The sequence below is a fragment of the Leptonotus elevatus genome, chromosome 1 (assembly GCF_054856555.1).
Source record: "Leptonotus elevatus isolate MCC_2025b chromosome 1, RoL_Lele_1.0, whole genome shotgun sequence".
Taxonomy (NCBI): domain Eukaryota; kingdom Metazoa; phylum Chordata; class Actinopteri; order Syngnathiformes; family Syngnathidae; genus Leptonotus; species Leptonotus elevatus.
The window spans coordinates 21,744,105-21,763,858 of record NC_141239.1 but is presented as its reverse complement, the minus strand read 5'-3'; the positions used below and the strand labels follow the sequence as shown (position 1 = coordinate 21,763,858).

Here is a 19,754-nt window from a genome sequence, read left to right as displayed (position 1 = left end):
AAAAAACATTTTTTTTAGTTTAGAGCATTCGTTATGGTACAGAGAGATAGGAAATTCCCACATGGAACACATTAGGTAAGGGACAGGAAGTGTAGCCGTCTCGTGCCTAGCCACATGTCTACGCCGTAAATAAATACAGTTCAGATCACAGCCTTTAAAGGCATTTAAACAAACAAACCTCTCCCGGGCTTATTCGATTGGGCCAAAGCAATAACAAATGCCATTGTTTGTGGTTTTATAGCATAATAATTCTCACTGTTCAAACTATCCCTTGTCTGCATCATGGATTGCTCCTATTGATGTTGCACTTTCCTAAAACATTTAAGATGTTATTTATTTTCATTTTATTATAAGCCTTATTTGATCTCATTTCATTTATTGGAGAAGTTACTGCTAGCAGTTTACCGTTTTCTTATGTTTCACATTTTGTATTTTATTCCCTTACTGTAATATCATTCGAACTATGATTTCTGGTGGACCTACACCCACACACAATCAACATGGTGGATTACATTACTGGAGACAAAACTGCAAATAAAGACAATACAGGCGGTCCTCGGTTCACAGCGGAGCCGACATTTGATGTTTCGAGGTTACGAACTAGTTTGCACAACGGCGTAAGAATATGTTGGCTCAAAGCCCAAGGCGGCACACTCAGTTAGCACCTCACTCTTTTCTCTTTTCTTTTCTTTGATTGTATTATATTTATGGCATAAAATTGTTTATGATTTACAATAATTATGACTTTCCTACTGCGTTAGTTATAGACTACGCACATTCCGACTCAGACATCACCGCCGCAGCAATTTACGAATGGAACTTTGTTGTCAAACCGAGTAGAGTCTATGATAATTACTGTGCTCTATAATCAAAGTTGTTGATTGGGTGGATGAGCCCTGACCCAGTGGGTGGAAACATCAAAGTTAAAAGGAAGTCAACCCTCAAAACATGTTTTGACAATAATATGTCCTATGCAGCCACACTAGTCTAAATATGGTATTCTGGTTAATATTGCGTGGAATATGAGTAAAGCAGCAAAATCCAGCTGTTTTTATCCATCTCAGGGGGCGGCCATTTTGCCACTTGCTGTCCAGTAAAAATGACTTCACAGTTGCTCAGGTAACAACCAATCACAGCGCAGCTTTAGAAAACAGGTAAGCGGTTATTGGTCGTTGCCTAATCCCTGACCAACATTGATGTCATCTTCAATCGACAGCAAGTAGCAAAATGGCCGCCCCCATAGATGGATAAAACGGCTGGATTTTGCTTCATACCTCATATTCCACAAATGTAATATTAATCAGAATGTCATGTTTAGACTAGTGATGTCACATATAACATATTATTGTTAAGAAATGTTAAAGGCTGACTGCTTTATGGCATATATCACTTCCCTTTTTCTCCATTCGTAACAAAGACGGAAGTCAACTTGAATGTCGACGCACGATTACTGCTTTCCTGGCAGAAGCTGTAAAACAACTGAAAAGTTTGGTCCGAGGAGGCAAAAAAAAAAGAAGAAAGAAAAAGGGACGCTACCTGGATAAAAGGACAGTCAAGGATCAACATTGGCCCGGCTTTCACTTGCTGGCGTGAGCAAAAAAACGGTGCAATGCACTTGTCCTGGGAAATGTGGTCTTCCTTCAGGCATAAAAATACCACTTTTGTCCATATGGTGTCACCATAATCAATGTAAACTGAAAGTTCCTTAGTGTTGCTTTAACATATGAGAAAAAAATACGAGACTTGGTCCAATTTGGAACGACAGTGACGATCTCGCTTTTTGTTGAAAACGCTCACGTGGTAAAACCTGGAAATTGAATGAAACCTGTGTATTCACTTGTGATTTACATTTCAAATCGCAGCCAAAGTAGTTGCAGATGGTCGACATGTCCTGAAAATTAGTCTTAGAAAACCGCGCACTGCGCGGTGTGAATTTTTCAGTGGAGTTCGGCCCCCTTGCTTCACCGCCGTTAACAAGTCATCCCGGGTACTATTCCGGCCTCTGCTGTGCTGTCCGTTGACACGTCAGTCAAGCTGAGGAGAAAGTCTAATTCGACGCCGTGTTATCGTCTGCGGAGAAAACAAACCCTTTCAAAGAGACAAATAACTGTCACCAAGGCTAAGCAGCTGAAAGGGAAACGACGCTCAGAAGATGAAAAGCACACATGCTCTGAGGCGAGCGCCATTCTGACAGAATTAGTTCATTGCTCGCTCGACATCCATGTCTTTTTTTGTGTGGGGAGTTGATGAAACGCACCGAAAGAGGTGAGTTCATGCAAACTCCCCCGAGTGCGGCGTGGATATACTCTTACAGGCTTGATCTGCCCTCCACTCCCTTTCAAGCTTGTGTTTTTTTGACCCGCCACTTAAAACCCAGCTGGATTTTCCGCTCAAGGTGCCTTCCCTCAGGGCGGTGGATGGAGCGGGAAGATGAAGAAAAGTAGGAACGAGGAAGGAGGGGTGATTGAGTTTGTCTTAATCGCATGCTCGCGCCTCCGCGCTTCAGCCACCGAAACGGCGTCCACCTGGGAAGCGAACCCGGGAGGCCTTCTCCTCGCCAGGGTGTCGGCACACGTCACAAATTGAACACAGATCGAGAGCGCAAAAGGGCAAAGCAACAACATAAGTATTACACATTCGCCGAGCAGCTTTTCATTCACCACTTCATAAGTCACAATTGAAATGCACAGTGTGATTTTTCACAGCTCGTCCCGCTTTGCCAGGGCCTCTGGACTCAACCAAGTGTCACTAACCTGTTAGGTGTCTATCCATTATTGCCCGTGTTCATTTGCAGCTTGCACCTGCCTACCCTTTGCTTTATGGGCCAAAAACGCTCCAGCTGGGAAAGACCATTTGAGGTTGTTATATCAAAAAAAATGAGACGATAAAAAAAGAAGAAAAAAAGCTGATCACCAATCAGCGATTGAGTTTGAAAACAAAAACAACAACAAAACACGAGAACCTATCACCAATTCGATCAAAAGATAGAGCAATATATCTATTTAAACAAACTTGTATATTTACTCTACAGTCGACCGCCGCCATTGCAAGGGGATAGGGACTGGCCCGGCCCACAAATAGCAAAAACCTACATATAATTGGCGCCAATTGAAATGCATGGAGAAAAATATAAATATAGAAAATTCTTCAAAAACCACTGATCAACATTAGATATAACACATAATCGTCTTATTTCAAACCGATCAAGGACATTATTGATCAATCTGGCAAAAACATTACAGCTGATCACCGATTTTTTCACTAAATGCAAAATATCGTACAATCCCAATCCAGCCTATCAAATCGGTGTAGTCTAATCCATACCAGATATATCCGGCCAATATCTGGCCTTTTTTCAAGGTACTGGTAATATTTGAGGCTGTTTTACGATCACGGACTAGAAGTTAGATATTAGAAGAATAGAAAATTGCCGTTCATTTTGTTAAATTTTAAGGGAAAATGCTATATTGGGATATGGAGGTCTTTAAAATTATCTCTCATTTCAGCGGTTCAGAAAGTGGATTGATAGATGGATGATTTTTGGGGGAGGGGGAAACTGTATGTATCAAAAGTACTAGTGGTATCGGTGACTAATTAAGAGTTTGTTAGATTTGTTATTGATACAAATATTAGCTGAAATTAAAACTTAATACTACTGTGTTGACATATAGTCCTTTGGTTTTTCTTTTTTAAGACAAAGGACTATATGGATTTGAAGACAAGATGAACTTTTTTAACCATTGTTGACATATGTTCGTGTGTCACTTACCGTAGTCACAGACTGAGACCCCGTGTGCTGTACTAATAACAGACATTGAATGTGTACGCCATGGAAAACAGCAGCAGGCAAAAGCAGAAAACAAAACAAAACAAAACAAAACAAAAAAACAGGAATTGGACTCAGCGTGCCAAGACGTAGAAAGGGGATGAATGTATTGTGCAGTGGAAAGGAGAGCATAATAAGCGTTAATCACAGATTTCAGCCTTTCGTAGGAGTAGCGTCTACCTATGACGACGTGGCCCCTGGCATAGATTTGCGCTCTGCTTATCTAGTTGCTTAAGGGCCAGGTGAAATAAATCAATTTTGCTTACCAACAATGCAAGCAGCCAGATGTCTTCCATACAGATTGTGCGGCTCAATAACAACCCTAATTACTGTTGAAAGCCGAGATAAACAGACTGGGGCTCAAACAAGTCCTCGAGTAATTCAAGTACCTCGGTTCAAATAATGATCGAGGCAATTTTTTTGCCTCGGGTACCCGTTTATTTATTTATATATTTATTTAGTGTGCACTGGTCAGGTAAAAGTCAAGCCAACCACAGCAACAAGTGACAGTAACTGCGTTTCCATTACAGTTTTTCGCAAAAGTAAAAGCGATATTGTACTATTTCGATAAAGTAGAATTTCGACTTGTCGGTGTTTCCATTGAAGAGGCGCAATTCTCGTAATGTCCCGTTTTGCGAGATCTCGCAGTTCTGTAGGAGGTGATTAAGATTATTTAAAAACTTCTCTCTCCCCTCATCGGACGGGTTCGGGCACTTGGTGTTGGTGTTGTGTGTGTGCGCTTATAACTTGTGTTATGGTGCGGATGGATGGATTTCAACGAGGACGTGCACCGTATGTCGCTCGATTGCTCGTTGCCCGGGGTAACGGCCATTTCCCATGCAACGATAAGGAATATGCATTGAACGGCGGCATATTGGCTCTATAGCTAAATCGCTTTGTCCTTAAAAAGACTTGTTATCCCTTCCTACGTGACCGGGCAACTTGCCTTTTGCGCAAAACTGGATGTAATGGAAACACACCTCGTGACAAATAAAATTACATCTAAAATCACGTTCAATTGCCAATTAAGGACACTAATAAACAATTATGCTGACATTATTTTTATGGCGCTTGTTTGTAGCATTTAGCGGCTAGTAGCGGCAGCAGCTAGCAGCACTCAAGTGCTTTTTTTTGGGCCGACTTCCCCTTTAAGCACAGTTTAAGAAAAAAAAGTTTTATTTAAAAATGAAAACCAGACGGTCATTCATTTTTAATGTATTTTTTTTATATTCCGTATTCAGTTTCTTTATCCAAGCAAAATTATATTGTTTTCATTTTTATCAGTATATCTGATTATTAGATAGAATTTTCAGCAGGCTACCCACATACCAAAAATGATGAATCATCAACATGATCATCAACCTTTGACGCCTCATTAGATGGCGTAGCAGTGGACAAAAAAGGATTGAGCTCATTTGAGTCAATTCCCATATTGGAGCTCACTAATATATTTCACCAAGACACACATGCTTGCAAGAATTGTTGAGTTTTCAGAAAATGTTGAGCCCCTCCAAAAAGCAATTTTATTCCATCAAAATAATTCCCAGTGGACCTTCGCTTCACCTGGTGCTCTGGCCCTAAACACAAAAACTTGTTGTCTTGTCAGACGGTGTGTTTTACTTCACTCTGCCAGGTGGGGAGGAAAAAAAACCACATTCCTCACCCCCCACCACTATCTGTGCACCGCTGCCCACTTTGACTGACTTGACCTTGCCCCGCTTCCTTTCCACCGGCATTCCGCTCAATAGGGGCAGATACAGGAGTGTTGATAAGGAGATACACATTTGAGGGTGGGGGGGATCTTGTATTGATGACGGACAGTTTCCTGCCCCTCAACCTGGATGAAGCCATTGTGCCTCCCCGCACCCTCACTGGGGATAGACGCTACATGAGAGGGTCAATAGCGATAGCGCGAGGCAAACAAAACCGCTCTTTGTGCTCCACTTTTTCTTCTGCGCCGCATACTTATTCAATTTCCTGCACGGCGGGAGAGGGCTTCCTTATCTAAGACTGTTTAGACCTGCAAATCGGCTGGTGGCCTTTGTTTGTAGGTGACCCACCCCTGAGGTGACATTTAATTCCTGGGCAAAAAAAAAAAAAAGTGTGGTCATGCGCTAAGGCATAGGCTCTCCTGCCTGAGGAGATTACTAATACAGTGAATGCAACAGTGCTGCATTCATTGCAGGTGCGGCTGAGCAACTAGCTGCTGGAGAAAGAGAAAGCCGACCAACACATATTATTAGATTCATATCATATAGCAGCACACAGCAATTACAAGAAACGAGCGAAAGGAAAGCAGAAGTAGGCGCATAAAAGTCTTCTGATGTTATATTTACAGCATTTCCTACTCCTCTGCAGGTGACGTTTTATATAAGTGAACAAAAGGTAGGCGGCTACTTAAGAACACTACACAACTCTCCATTACTTGACGCGTTCTTATTTGGAAAATAAATTCAGCTAGCAAGCTGCAAAAGAGAAATAGATCGTCTCTTGTTTAGGTTTTTTGGCAAGGTGTTTGTGTGGCTGCTTGTTGCCAGGCGGATTTCACGGGGCACTATAACTTCTGCAGCATGAGCACACAGCAGAATATGGATAGGGAGATGTGGCACTAATATACATTTTCTATAGTGCTTGTCTTCATTCTGAGTTTTTGCTTACTTTGAGCGGGAAAGGCAGTGTAGCACCTTGGACTTGTCGGCAGCCAATCAGAAGGCAAACATTCACACCTTTGGGCAAATTAGAGCCACAACTGTGCTTCTCAAACATGAATAAAAGCTTATGGAATCATTCTGACTAAAAGATTTTTAAGATTACAATTTTTGTGTTAAATTGTACATTGATTGATGTTGAATGTGTGATTTCCAGCTTCCTAATTTTAATGGATTATTTTTTATTATTTTTTTACCCTAGTTTGAAACACTTGAATATATCCGTACCCAGATTTAACAAAATTTTTAGAAAATGTCAAAATTTTTACATGCACGTCATGGCGCATGGTCAGGTTTAGGGATGTTCGATGTTCTTGAGTAGTCACCGCTACCAATACCACTAGTAAATAAAATTCCCCACCCATAAATGACAGATGATTTTAAAGAAAGGCCTATATATATCTCAATACATTATTTTTCCTTAAAATTGCATGAAGTTAAAGGCAACTCTGTATTCATATAATTTTTTATTTCTTGTCCCTGATTGTAAAATGATAATGGAATGGGTCACTGCCGTGAGTACCGATACCTTAAAACAAGACTGGGATTGGCACCGATACGATACCTGGTATCGGTAGTCCCCCATTATAGTAAGGATGATACCACCTTTGCCTCAATTTGAGCCAGGAAACTCTGTATTGAAACACAAATTTGAAACCCTGACCCTGTCTTGAAACCCCCTTTGGTAGGTGCTGCTGTTCTGGTTAGCAACAGAGTTTAAACGAGCTCAGCAGTATGAACTATAGCATCAATGAACTTAAATAAAGAGGGAGGCAATGTGAGGAAATCCGGCAGTCCCCTTCCAAAATCACAGCTACTTTTTCATTTGTGTTAAGCTTTGTTCTTCAGCTCTGCCTGTATTAAATATACATGAAACCTAAATCCAGCAGGTTCTTACTCCCTTATTATTATTATTTTTTTTTTCATAAATCACCCTCAATATGTTTGTCTGCACTGCAAACATACAAACAAAAAAGTTATGTTTATGAACTTGATATTATTTGAATCCCTTCTTCCTTCCTGGTTAAATGCATCACCGTGTTTTGACAGCTGACCCCTGCAGCGACTTACACGGAGCAAATACAAAATTCCGAAGTAAAATACTTTTCAGGGTTGTAAGACGGACTCATCTATTATTTGAATTAGGCTGCGTGGGGAGAAAAACAAGCGCAGGCAGCTTTTAAGAGAAGGAAAAGATTGAAGCAGGCATCTGATTCGGTGTTTTCACAACTTGTTACTAGGAGGTATTAAGAGGGAAAGCAAATGGAATCAAACTGTCAGAAAATGTAGTTTCGACCCTGATAGATTAAGGCCTCGCAACAGGAAATCGTGTAAACATAATAAAAGCGGAGGTCTAGGGCAAAGAGGCTTGATTTTACATTCTGGATTGAAATATGATTGCTGCTTGCGCCTCGTTGAACGCAAACAAATCACTGTCGTAAACGTCGGGCGACCCCATCACGGATGGCGTTGTATTTCATTTCCTCAGAGTAGAAGTGAAACGCTGATCCCGGAGATTCATACTTCTCCGCCTCATTTCAATCCGCTGTCGTGTTTTGATTCAAAACTTTCCATCTCGCTCGGCTATTATTAAAATGGCTTGTTGTTATTGCTGCCTGTTGGCTGGCGGGCCGACATAAGCGTATGGGTAAATAAAAGTAGGATAAAAATACAATAATTAAACGTCTCAACGTGGTGCTAAATCTGCATGATGAACCCCCCCCCCCCGCCTCATGGCTTGAAAAGCGTCCAACCGCCTGATGTATCACGGCACGCAGATTGACCGCTCATCTGTGACTCTCCCATGGTTTGGCCGATAATTCATGATCGCCCCGCCACGGAGCGACGGCGGTAACGCTCAATATGAATTATAAAATGGCAAGCCAAGCGTATCAATGGACGACAGACTGGCTGTGCATGGCCCCGAGCCAGTGAGGATTTAGCGCACAATAGTCCCCCCACCACCCACCACCCATCGAGAGGAGGCCCAGGACTGGAAATACCAGCATGGCACAAGGGAGGCTCTTCAATCGGCTCAATGCGTGGCACTGCTTGAGACAAAAAAAACGTGTTTTTAACCTTTACCACCTTTTTTGGGGGAGAAACGCCAGCAAGCTGGTAACAAGCCAGTCTAGTGTGCAAGCTGCGGGAGGCATAAAGAGGATTCTGATGGTGTGAATTAAAAAATAAAATATCCAGCAGAGTTTTTCAAGTTACAAGAAGCTACTTTCCTGACACACGGCCATCCTTCTGTCTCAGAACGCTCATAAATTATTAGGCCGACTTTGTCCACCTCTTCCATGTCAAATCCTAGCTGCTGTGACATGCTCGGTATGTGCTCTAATTTTGAAATGATAGGAAGAGCCAAAAGGAAGAGGAAGTAGCAAACCAGGAAACAAAATGGAACAGACAAACTACCGTGTGAGTTATTAAATGACTACGTTCACATGCCGTCAATGTTCGGGTTAAGGTTAAAATTCTGGTTTCAGAAAGTCAGTAATTTCTGGACTGTAAGGTGTACCTTACTATAAGCCGCGCTAGCTAAATTTGGGGAATACTCGAGTTTGTCACACATATAAGCCGCACCCGACTGTAAGCCGCAGGTGTTTTAATGGTACCGCACCGGGTACCCGCGACTTTCTTTTCCATAATGAGGGCGCAAATTGTCTCGCTCTAGTTCTGTCTCTCCTACTGTATTTGGGCTCACTTGGTTTGTTTTGCTCTGCCTGACGCTCTTGCACTTCCTTTATAGTATATATAGCCGCACCTTTGTATTGGCAGCAGGGTCGAATGCAAGTGAAAAAAGTAGCGGCTTATAGTCCAGAAATTACTGTACATACTTCAGTAGACAGAGTATCTCCCTTACATGGTAATGTGACCAACCGCCATTTTCTACCATTGGTAAGACGACATTTTAATGTCACTCATCACTAATAAGGAAGTCAGATCCTCCTCGCTTCAAAATTGTATTGCTGCGCTGTGTAAATTTTTTCGCCATTTTTGCCCATCTCTGCTTTTGTATATTTCTGGTGAGTACTCAAAAGACCAAGATTCCTTGTGAAGCATGCGTAGAACACTTGTTTAATCGAGGTACCTCGATTCGCCTTTATACCATGAAGAATTCGGGTTAGAAAAGAGGTAACTCGAGTCTTATTATTTTAGTTTTTAAAAACCCATTTGGGTTTTTACGCGTCTTTTCATGGCCTTACAAAACCTGAATACAGTATTGCCAAAATTCACCGGTCCAAGAAAATTTAAAGAAACCCTAAGAATTAGGTTTTGTCGTTTAGTGTTTGGTGAATACGAAGATGGCGTCTGACGTGATGCATCAAACAGTCAGCGACAAAAGAGGGGAAGAAGTGAGAGTCCAGTCAATTTTCACACTCGGGCTGGGGGGGAAAAAAAGGTTGGCTAATTCGGTGAAGTTGAGAAAAAAAATTGCCTCGAAACTATAATGAACAACTTTAAAACCATATTTGTGGCACTCCGAACCAATGTTTGGCCACCTCCGTGTTTCCGCACGGACATTTGTTGCTGCAGACACACTTTTCTGGCGACAAATGTCCATGGAGATGCCTAAGGTTTGGGGTCGCTTTAAGATGAAAAAGAAAAATTAAGTTTTGTGTAATTACTGCAAAGCTGGGGCGATTACCAGAGTAATTGATGAAAAAATCAATAGGATAATCGATTCTAAAACGATTAGTTAATTACATCCCTACTTCACACCCCTGTCCCAGGCTTGTGAAATTCCCTTACACACAGCCATCTCTCATACTTCATCCAGTAGACTGGCAGGAAGGAAATGGGGATTCAAATAGTATCAAGTTCAACAACATAACATTTTTCCTGGAATTGTAATTTGGTTTTGAAACACAGCCAAACAATGGGGAGGAAAAAAAAGACAGTATGAACCTGTTGGATTTAAGTTTCATGTATATTTAATACGGGAAGCTAAATGCAAATGAAAAAGTGTTAGAGCAATATGTTTGGATTTGGATGACCGGATTTCATCAAATAAACACCTGCCTCAAAAAGAGGCCTCAGTTCATACACTTTTAAACAAATGTTAACCACTGAGCTCATATAAACATTGTTGCCAACCAAAACAGCAACAGTTTTTCAGGGGTGGAGCCTTATCCTATCTCATGTTATGAATCTGTTCCCTTCATAATGTTAAAGATGATCTTGTGTTATGCAGAGTGTTCAGTAGCCTGACATGTCACTCCACAATGTTGTTTGTGTTTGTTCTTTGTACCACCCTATACCATGTCTGTCCTTTTCACACAGAACAGCAATATGAGAACCCCCAGCTGTGACAAGCTGTGTAAAGATGGTTCAAATTTGAATGCAAATTGATTTTGTAGCTTTTGTGTAAAAAAAGAAAAGAAAAAGATTCTCATGTCAAAATGACTGTGGCGTTAAAGGTCATCAAAACAACAAATCGAGTGGACTTTTGCACTGGACCCAGAAATCAAATAGCGAGCTTCTCTTTTAGTAACTACATAGACGTCATCTTTGCTCCATCACATTTATTACAGCCACAAGAGTCTATTAAATGTTAAGTATAGGTACTTTTGTGCTTACGACTTTGAAGGACCGTGATTTTATGGAGACGTCTGTTTAAATTCCAGTCTAGTACACTCGTTATTTATATTCAATGCCTTGTGCCGTTATATAAGGCACGTACCAAACACCAACTCCGCCGCTCCAAAGTAGGCCGCGCAGGTATCAGGTCTGTTTGGGTCTGCAGATGAAAGATGGCAGACAGAGTGCGCGGCGGCAGCCACAAGTGCACCGGCACATACCCATTGTGAGCCCATGAATGCTGAAATCGGAGTCTTACAAGTAAAGAAAGGGCAGATTTAGGGGGGATTACTTCCTGTGGTCTTTGTCCACATTCTTGGTCGGCTTGGGTGTTTAAATAGCAAACGGTTTGATTGTTGTGTCATAGCAGTGGAATAAAGAGCAAATGTTTGTTGAGACACTGTACTAGCACGGGCATGAAAGTGGCCCCCAATAAAAGACATGAGTTTGAAGCCTTTTTTCAGAGCAACCGTTCTATAGAAATGGCACAGACGTGGAATGTGGGGACCACCTGGCAATTTTCCGCTTAAGTTAGTGTCAGAACTTGAAACCACTTTCACAACGGCCATTTACAGAGGGTTACGCGCGCATACCAAATTACCAATGATTGGGCTGAATATGATGCATTTATATTTCTTACTGAAATTGGCTGACCCAACAATCGTGAATGTTAAACACGGGGCTGGGCAATAAATCGAATTAATTCAATTATTCGTCTTTTCAATAATCAAATAGTTGAAAATGTGCTAAACAGTGGAACCGAATTTTGTCTTCTGGATTATTAAAAGCTGTTGTTCTTATGTTACATGTTACATCCAGATGTTATTGTGAGTTGTAATTTTGCAGAAAAGGTAGAATGTTGGATGGGTGGTTTACAAGACTTGTTTACATTAGCTACCAAGTACTTAATTGTGGCAATTATGAAAGTTAAGTTTATGCTAAAACTTATTTAGAATCGGTATACATTAATTGTACTCTAATGAGCATTTTGCACAGGAATTATTTTTTAATAAATGAAACCTTTAAATAAACATTTGTTGGGTTTATTACATTAAAATAAATTAAAATCATAATCGTCCTGAATTACTGAATTTTTTTTGGGAGATTGTATTTTTCGGCCATATCGCCAAGCCCTACCTGGTTAAACATGTTAGATATTTATGATGGCAAATCCGAATGTGTCTGGTTATGAAGTGAAATGGAACGATGGCCAATTAGGAGTCACTATAGTGGAATAATAATCATGATTATTTCGTTGATTGAAATCACGATTAATAAATATGATTATTCTTTGATTTAAACACTTTGTATTTATTTAACTTCCAAAAGACAACTTTAAATCTAACCTGAAAGAACAATCAGAACATAAAATTAGTAAGAAGTAAAATAATAATAATGTCAAAAGTATGGTAATAAAGATGAATAAATAAATTGTATACCTTCGGTTCCTGCTGTGTGCGTATTGGCCTCTTAGGGGCAGTGTGGTGCAAGTATGTAAAGATACAATTAAATTAAGATAAAAAGAGTAGAAGAAGAAAGTCACGATTGAAATTTACTATGGAAGGATATACACTTGTGTGTACTGTTATATTACCTGCCAGTATGTGGTACGATAGCATTTGTGTGTGAATATTCATTATTTGAAGGACTTTCATTCCCGTAATTCAACGCTTATTTTTTATTAGCCTTTCAATGGGATTTTCCATTAACTGCTAGCATTAGCACTGGCGATATTTCCAAGACAAAGTATGTCCTGTATTTAAATAAACAATTTGTGTAGTTATTTTTGTTGTGTGTTTAGTTGTACTGTCAACTAGGGTGTTATTAAAAAGCATAGAGTACACTCAGGGAAATTACTCAATTTTTCTTTGATTACAATTTTTCTGTGATCGTGAGAAGCCAAAATTAGCATAAGGATTTTCACATTTTAAAAATCAGTATGTGGGTACCCCACTTAAGCCGACTCTTTCACTCCCCTTTTTGTAAGGTTTACAGGAATGTGTTGTTATTGAAGTCATACCATGAATTTGCTAGCTTCAGGCGTAACACAAGTGAAATGCTTTAAGTGTGTGAGAGAACAGTAGGAAGTGCTGCACAAACAACTTTGCGTTGAAAGCAGTAGGTATCTGAATGTGCCAAGCCGCAACGGCAGTGTGTAAGAGCACTTTTGACAACCATTATGCCAATTTGAAAACGGCTTGAGCTCGGACTACACCTGTTGGCATTTCACTTGCTGGGAAGAGGTGACAAGTTTCATACCAGACATTATCGTCCGCTATCCTGTTGTGTTGAAAGCAATTGTAACTGTTCAGACAAAACACCAAGTTAGATTCGAGTTTATCGTTCCAAAACTGTGTGCGCGCAACAGTGAATTCCTGCTCGCCTCCAGTCTCTTCCTGGTCAAAGAGAGTAATATCAGTAATGTGTGTGAGCTTTGTTTTGGGTGAAAAGCTGATTATCGTCTTTGCTTTCAAGGGGCAGGAGGTCATTAGCAAACACTAGAGGGTCTCAAGTCAAAGCAGCTCAGCATGGGAAACTTCAGGGTCAGAACCAGCTGGAGGTGAATAGAAAGCAGAACGATTCTGATATTGTTTTCAAAAGGAATCCATATCGACGAATGCTCAATATGCATTCTTTGCACCGAGGGCCCTCACGTCAGACGTAACCCAAAACCGGGCACTTTTGCATACCAAAGCGCTATTCTGTCTTTTTAAGTGTTTCTCCAGGTGTACTCGTCTCAACTTTGAAGCCAAAAGCTGACGTATTTTCTTCAAAAGCCGCCGTGCTACTTCTTTGTAAGATATACTGCTGTCAATAAATCCACAAATCAATGAAAGACTGCTTGGGTCGCCTGCTCCAGCAGCTGTTTTATCATCGCATCCAGAGATAAATCTATCGAAAGAACAAAAATGACAATGACAGAATTGTAATCTTCCTCAAAAAGAAGCCACTACATAACCCGCAATCAATGCTCGGCACGCAAGCATGTGATTTTGTCTTACTTTGTTGCCAGTACAATGGGAACAAAAAGAGGTGGGGGGGGGAGGTGTAATGATCGTCATCAAGCAGCCCGAGCAGCGGCATCGGTGGTTTTGATGGGCATGTAGCAGACGGGAGTGTTTTGTGACAATCCTTGTAATTACAGCCAAACGCAGCCATCAAAAGTGAAGCAAGAAGGCAGAAATGAAGGCTTTGGATGTCGCCGAGGACAATTAAAAACACAGAGGCGTTCCTTTCACCGCTCTGGCACCAAATCAAGAGCCCCGCTTTTGATGGTGACAGGTATACATGCTGCATGGAATTTCATTGGGCGGCAGTAAAATAAGTACTTCCTCGGGGGGTTCGGCTTCTCAAAGCACAATGACAATCTGTTATGGAGTTGATGAAAAGGGCTGGAATGGAGGGGAAAGAGTTTGACATTGGAAGCATGCGTCAGTAAAAGTGTGGGTCTCAACAAATACTTAAAGGGGACATTTCATAGAAAATTGTCTTTTTAATGGCTTGTATACAAATAGTTGGGTGTCTGGCTGCCTGCCCAGCCGTCAAGTGTGAAATAAAACAACCAAGTAAATCTTTTATTTGCCCATTTTCACAAAATGTGTCTGAGCGAGCTGCTCAGACGTTTTCCAGATTGTGCTATAATACCACTGGGATTAATTTAATTCATATAGCGTCCTTACACCGATTTAGCAGCTAGACTGGACGAACATCCACCATTTTCAAGCGATGGGCTACACGGAAATACTTTCATGTCAAAGCCAAGTACTAAGCAGAGTTGGTTTGGAATAAGCGGTTTTGCATCACAGTTTGTGGGTCAAAATTTTTATTTTGTGCCTCATTAAAACACATTGAATAGTACAAGGGAGAAGCCAACGTACGTAGGCAGTCGAGGCAAGCTTGGTGCCAATAGCGCCACAACCAGCTAGCTAGCAACAAGCTTCCCTGACCACTAGTGTGGCTAAACGTTCCGGATTCGCTTCTTAGTCATTAATCATCACCTATATGGTGGTGAATAAGCTACACATCTAACAAGTGTCGTTCTCACGAAGGGATGACAAGGAAAGACGAAGAAGCCAAGCTAATTGCTAAGCTAACCTAAGACTGACACAACTAGCACGTTACACTGGTGTGTGCTTGGGGTAATCGATTCCAATTTTCACAGACATGTGGTTGAAACCACGTTAAAGTGGAGAACATTCAACTTTGAACAGCAAAATAGCAGGCAAGACTATAGACTATATATTCTATCGACTCCGGAGAGAAAATCTACTTGCTCAACAAAACCGTAACCGACAGTACGTTGTGCCGAGCATTAGCCGGGAATGGCCGATAACAATACAAATACATTGATCAAATAAAATGTTTATAATATCAGTAGTATTATTTGTTTGTTTTCACAACAGTGTCCTTAGTTTAGATTTGGACTTTTGAGGTCAGCAGAATAAATGTTCTAAATTTTCTTACGGTAGATCTCTTTCTCTCTCTTTTAAAATCAATTTAGTTTTGCTTCTAGGCAAGAAAATAGTTTTCTGTTATACAGCGTGAATTTATAAAAAGAAAAAAAATCTTGAATATATAAGAAAAACAATTATTCATTAATTATACTTTCATATTCTTATTGTTTAATAAAAGCCTTGCTTCAGGATTAACCTGCAAAGAAGCTCCACAAAATGTTAAAGTTCTACTCTAATGATGTCAGTGGTTTGCAAAAACTGCTCTCCAAACAAAAAAATATATATATTTAGAGTCTTGAGAGGTGAGCGTTATCCAACGCCATCAGTTAGGATAACCAATAAATTACGGCTACTTCTTAAGTAATTCAGAACGTGCCATCATCAATCACTAATCCACGATAATGCCGTAGTGAAGTCATAATTACAGTAAATATGTATACAATTTATTCATAGGCCATGAATTTAAAACATTAAAACAAAAAAATAAAGCTCATCAAATGATTCCCGAGCGCGGCACTGCGACTGCTCACCTCGCCCTCACCCTTCTTGTGCCGCTGCGCCAACTATTACATTGCAAACCGGTCGTATCCTTGAAATGTTCTATGTTGGCACTGTCGTATAAAGAGAACTCCCTGTAGATGAACATGTCAGCTTGGTGATGAAGTGCCACCTCCACGTGCCAAAATACAATGGAAAAATACAAAGGAGGCATTTATGGCCTCTCACTTACATACTACTAACTTCACCCTCAGTAGTCATAGTGACAAAAGCCCCACATTAGAGGGGCAGTGGCTAATTGCATTAGACCAGAACACCCATGCAAAACAGGCCGAGTTCAGCAAGGATTAAAAAAAGAAAAAAAGGGAAAAAGAAAAATAGAAAAAAAGGGTATATTGTGCTGTAATTCTTGCGTGTGTCTCTTTTAATGAGTTCAACGGAACTTGTTTGAAACACCTTTTTTTTTATCTCCAAGGCTGAAAGCATTGAAGTAGAACTCAAACGCAACCTTGCTGCTGAACAGCTCTTCAGTCCCCTTTTTTGTACAGCCGTTACAAATTCAACGCATTGCTTAGACTGAATAATAAAGCGCTTCTTGAAAGGTTGGCCGGAATCTTATTAACACTGCGCGCCTCCATGGCAACTCACCTTGCGAACAGTGACAGCAGCAGAGGAGAAGCAGAAGGCAGGAAAAGGCCGGACATCTCCACGCCGAGGAGGCCATTGTCTGACTGTTATGCGAGCCGTCCAATAAAATCTTGGGTTGTTGGGGTTTTTTCGGAGGTGAGATCAGGAAGCTGGAGCAAAGTCAACGACGGGTGGTTCTCTGCAAAGTATCACCAGTCATCTTCGCATCTGCAGAAATGGACAAAAATGACTGCGTTAAAACTGAGCAAATTGGGCAATGATGTCATAATTATCATCCCAGCCGCGGATTTACGAGGACGCGTGCAGTGTCGTGTTGCATCGGGCTTTACGGGAATGTCCACATTAATCGCAGACCACTAATCTGGATTTAACATTTGCGCACTTGATGTTGCTTAATGGCGTTACGTCCGCTCGGCTGTCAACTGTCGGACTCACACAGTGCTTTAAAGATCTTCAAAGTCTGGATTTATCTGTTTTTAGGTATGTAGGCTCAGCCTAAAAATATTATCTGCCGACGGACCGACGCTCGTCATTGACTGCCTGGATATTAATAATAGTTCCGTGTTCTGGCGAGTCACCCAACAGCTCTGCCAAGTTGGGCCTATGCACACAATGACGTTAACTCAAAATATTTCCAAGTTTGTGTCGCTTATCTGAACTAGCATTCAAAATTTGGTAACAACCCAGTAAAATACCTCACACAAGGACTCCCGCAAATGGCCAAAACAATCCTAAAATGACAGCTTCAAAACAAAATGGCTGACTTCCTGCGTCTTTTCCAGCATGGACCAGCAAGCTAAATTCTCACGGTATTTGTTCACAACCACTATGAGAATCCATCTTGAACTGCTCCAGTGGATCCGTTTGCAACCGACCTTTTTTTTAGGTCGGACCAATCAGGCTTTGTTTAGGGTGGGACATGAAGCTGTGATGAAACCAAGAAGCGCTGACACCGGGGGAAACGAACAAAGCTAACAGACAAATGGACGTTCTAATTAATTCTGTTCTCGTAGAATTACTCGCCGTTTCCTCGTTGAATGTTGAACAGGAGGAGGCGCTTCGTGCATTTTTATCTGGTAAAGACGCATGCTCCTGGCTTTGATTTTTTAGTGGTGATGCATGCCAGATTTTTTCCAGTCCTAACCAAGACTTGAATTGATAAAGCCTGCTTGGATGCGATCAATTCAATGCCCTGACAATTTTCAGGATGAAATTGACATTTAAGCGAACTAAAATGTTACAGCAAAACTGTGAAAACCACACCACATTAAAACCCATCAGTTAAAACGAGGCACGCTAGCAAACAACTGGAGAAGAAAACAATCTAATTACTTCTTCACTAGCTTCTTGTTTATCCTGTAATGCTACCAAATCAAAACTTCACTAAATTTTATTTATATAGCATTTTTAACCAAATTGCCACATGAAAAATGCTGTACATAGAGAAAAAAAATCAGTTCTGCGGTAAAGACAAGTAATATAAATAAAAATAAAATTAAAAAAATAAAAATAAATAAATAGGTGAATAAAATAAATAATAACATTAGTAAGACAAGTACAAGTAGGCAAGTGAATAAGCAAATAAAATAAATATGAAATAAATTAACACAAAATACAGCAGGCACCAAAAAACACTGAAGCAAAGCAGTGTCATGTTGAGTGAAAAACTAAAGAAAAAAATATGTGTTTTAAGACAAGTTTTAAAAGTGAAAAAAAAAACGGAATAAATAAACAAACGAACAAAAATGCCATATTTGCATGACCTGGTACCATGTAGCGAAATCAGACTATTTCCATGCCATTATTCCAACTGCTTTTGACAAAGCAGGATTGCCGACTACAATCTAAACCATACATTAATTTTCTATAAGGCTTGTCCTAATTAGGATTGTGGGCGAGCTACAGGCTATCCCAACTGACTTTGGACGAGATTCAGGGTGGGTACACGCTCCTCTAGTCGGCAGTTAATCACACGTCACAACAACAAACGAGCATTAACACTCACACTGAAGCACAAATGGGAGTCTTCCACGTTACTAACATGTTAACCGCTACATGTAGAATTTCACAGCAATCCTCAGATGTCACATGCAAATACCCCCCCCCCCCCCCCAAAAAAAAATTAGGGCACAGGTGTCAAACCCAATGCCAGGGGGCCCGCCATATTCTATGTGGCCTGAGAAGGTAAATTGTGCGTTGTTCATGAAATACTGCAATTACAAATTGTCTTCTTTGTTATTAATATTGAGATATTGCAAACATTTTTGTTGCAGTTTTTAAAATAAATGGAAAAATAGTTAAATAAATAAAAAAATAGTTTTTTTTTTTAACGAGCTTGACACCTCTGTATTAGGGCAAGCTGGGTTTTTTTTTGTGTTTTTATTATCTTGACAAAATTTCTAAAATCAGAACCAATGAGTGTTGTGTTTTTTTTTGTATTTTTTTACTAACATAAAAATTCCCATTTGTGTGACCCATTAATTGTGCTGCTGGGCTCTCAGCATTCCAACTGCGCATCGTCCCCCGTCCTACCAACACCTACCCCTCACCTGCTGCTCGGCTGAATAAAAGACTGAGAAATGAAGTTGAACAGAAAACTTTTGCATTTCACACCTGAAAGGGCGCCAGCATGAACACAAAGTAAAATGGTTTTCTTGGCACTTATTTGACACTCGCCAACGCGTCACTAATGAATGTCTCATTCTCCGACTCGTCTCCTGTTCTACTTTCCCCTTCGTTTCCTCACGGAGAAGGCAATGAAAAAACTCTGCTGTCGCTCCAGCAACAGAGACACAACTGCTTTTGTGAGCGTACTTTTTGTCTTCTTCCTTATCGAGGGCGGAGGGGTGGGTGGGTGGGGGGGTGGGGGGGGGTGAACAGTTTTTTGTCTGAAGAAGCGGCAAAAGGTTCCAGCCTGCGACAAACTAACCCAGCAGACAGATAAGCTGCTTACCGGAGTCAAACAGCAAGCAGCAGTCAAATGCCACACGCCGACTTGACACATGTAAGCACGTACACATCCGCTAGCCGGGATAC

The 19,754-nt window shown here is 40.7% G+C and overlaps 1 protein-coding gene across 7 annotated transcripts in view; it reads right to left on the bottom strand.

Moving 5' to 3' along the window:
* adgrl2b.1 (adhesion G protein-coupled receptor L2b, tandem duplicate 1) overlaps positions 1-19,754 on the bottom strand; it is a 157,526-nt gene that overhangs the window by 102,699 nt on the left and 35,073 nt on the right. For all 7 annotated transcript variants that reach the window (XM_086084063.1, XM_086084080.1, XM_086084070.1 and 4 more), the window contains exon 2: positions 16,719-16,925. In XM_086084063.1, coding sequence (XP_085940189.1) covers positions 16,719-16,794 — 76 coding nt within the window. In that variant the 5' untranslated portion in view covers positions 16,795-16,925. The remainder of the gene's footprint in view (positions 1-16,718; positions 16,926-19,754) is intronic.